General features: G+C 37.9%; 1 protein-coding gene across 1 annotated transcript; it reads right to left on the reverse strand.

Moving 5' to 3' along the window:
• Positions 1–651: 651 nt before the first annotated feature.
• Positions 652–960, reverse strand: LOC138892139 (uncharacterized). The gene has a single exon (XM_070175837.1). The coding sequence runs from the start codon at positions 958–960 to the stop codon at positions 652–654; it is 309 nt and encodes a 102-aa protein (XP_070031938.1).
• Between the last annotated feature and the right edge of the window lie 235 nt (positions 961–1,195).

The following is a 1,195-nucleotide window of genomic DNA, read 5'->3' on the forward strand; positions in this document are numbered from 1 at the left end:
AGGCTTCATCAAGTAGGATTTAATGCTCTCAAAGGCATTGCTACATGATTGGTCCCACTTGAAAGGGACACCCTTCTTCGTAAGGCGACTGAATGGTTAGCATCTCCCAGCTAGGATTGAGATGAATCTACTAAGATAAGCTAGCTTTCCTTGCAAACATTTTAATACATGAATATCCCGAGGCTCGGGCATTTTTAAAATTACATCAACCATGTCTTGATCAATCTCAATCCCTCGATATCGAACAATAAAGCCAAGGAACTTGCCAGAAGTAACTCCAAAAGCACTTTTCAACTGATTCATTCTGAGTGGTCATTCTTTTTTCTTGACTTCACCACCAAGTCATCCACATAGCATTCAACATTTCTGTGAAGGAGTTCATCAAAGATATTCTACATAGCCTTTTGGTATGTGGCGCCAATGTTCTTCAAGCCAAAAGACATTACCTTGTAGCAATAAATGCCATTTAGGGTGTGAAATACAGTAAGCTCTTCATCTATAAAGACATGCAAATTTGGTTATATCAAGACGAATCATCCATGAAAGACATTGCCTCATAGCCAATAGTAGAATCGATCATGATTTATGGAATAGGAAGCAGGAATCATCCTTAGGGCATGCATTGTTGATATCCTTAAAGTCAACACATACTCAAATTTGGCCATTCTTCTTTCTAACGGGAACAACACTTGAAACCCATGTTGGGTATTTAACTTTACGAATAAAGCCAGCTTCAATGAGTTTTTTAACTTCACTTTCAATCAGGGAAACTAAATCCAGCCTAAAGCACTTTTGAGCTTTCTTAACAGGACGATCGTAATTCTTGACTACATGGTGATGGACTGCTAGTTTAGGGTCCAAGCCAGGCATCTCTTTGTAACTCCAAGCAAAGACATCCTTGAACTCCTTGAGTAATTCTTCATCAGTGCCAAGGTTAACTTCTTTTAAGGAATCAATCATTGTCTTCCCTATTCTTCAAGTTCAGGGGGAGAATCTTTCACATCTTCATCTTCTTGATGATCCCCATTATTGGAATATATATGGTTACACCAAGAAATATTCTCCAATTTCTCATCAGCCTCTATTAGAGATGAAACATATTTCTCGCCTTCTACAGTAATGTGATATGAAGACCCCACACTTTCTTATCTTCATATTTCTTGGTGTAGACTATATTGTGTGACTTTAATTTTAG

Source organism: Nicotiana tomentosiformis, chromosome 5, assembly GCF_000390325.3.
Source record: "Nicotiana tomentosiformis chromosome 5, ASM39032v3, whole genome shotgun sequence".
NCBI lineage: Eukaryota > Viridiplantae > Streptophyta > Magnoliopsida > Solanales > Solanaceae > Nicotiana > Nicotiana tomentosiformis.

Excerpts from the sequence above, each read along its gene's own strand:
- LOC138892139 (XM_070175837.1), bottom strand. The coding sequence starts at position 960 with ATGATTGATTCCTTAAAAGAAGTTAACCTTGGCACTGATGAAGAATTA.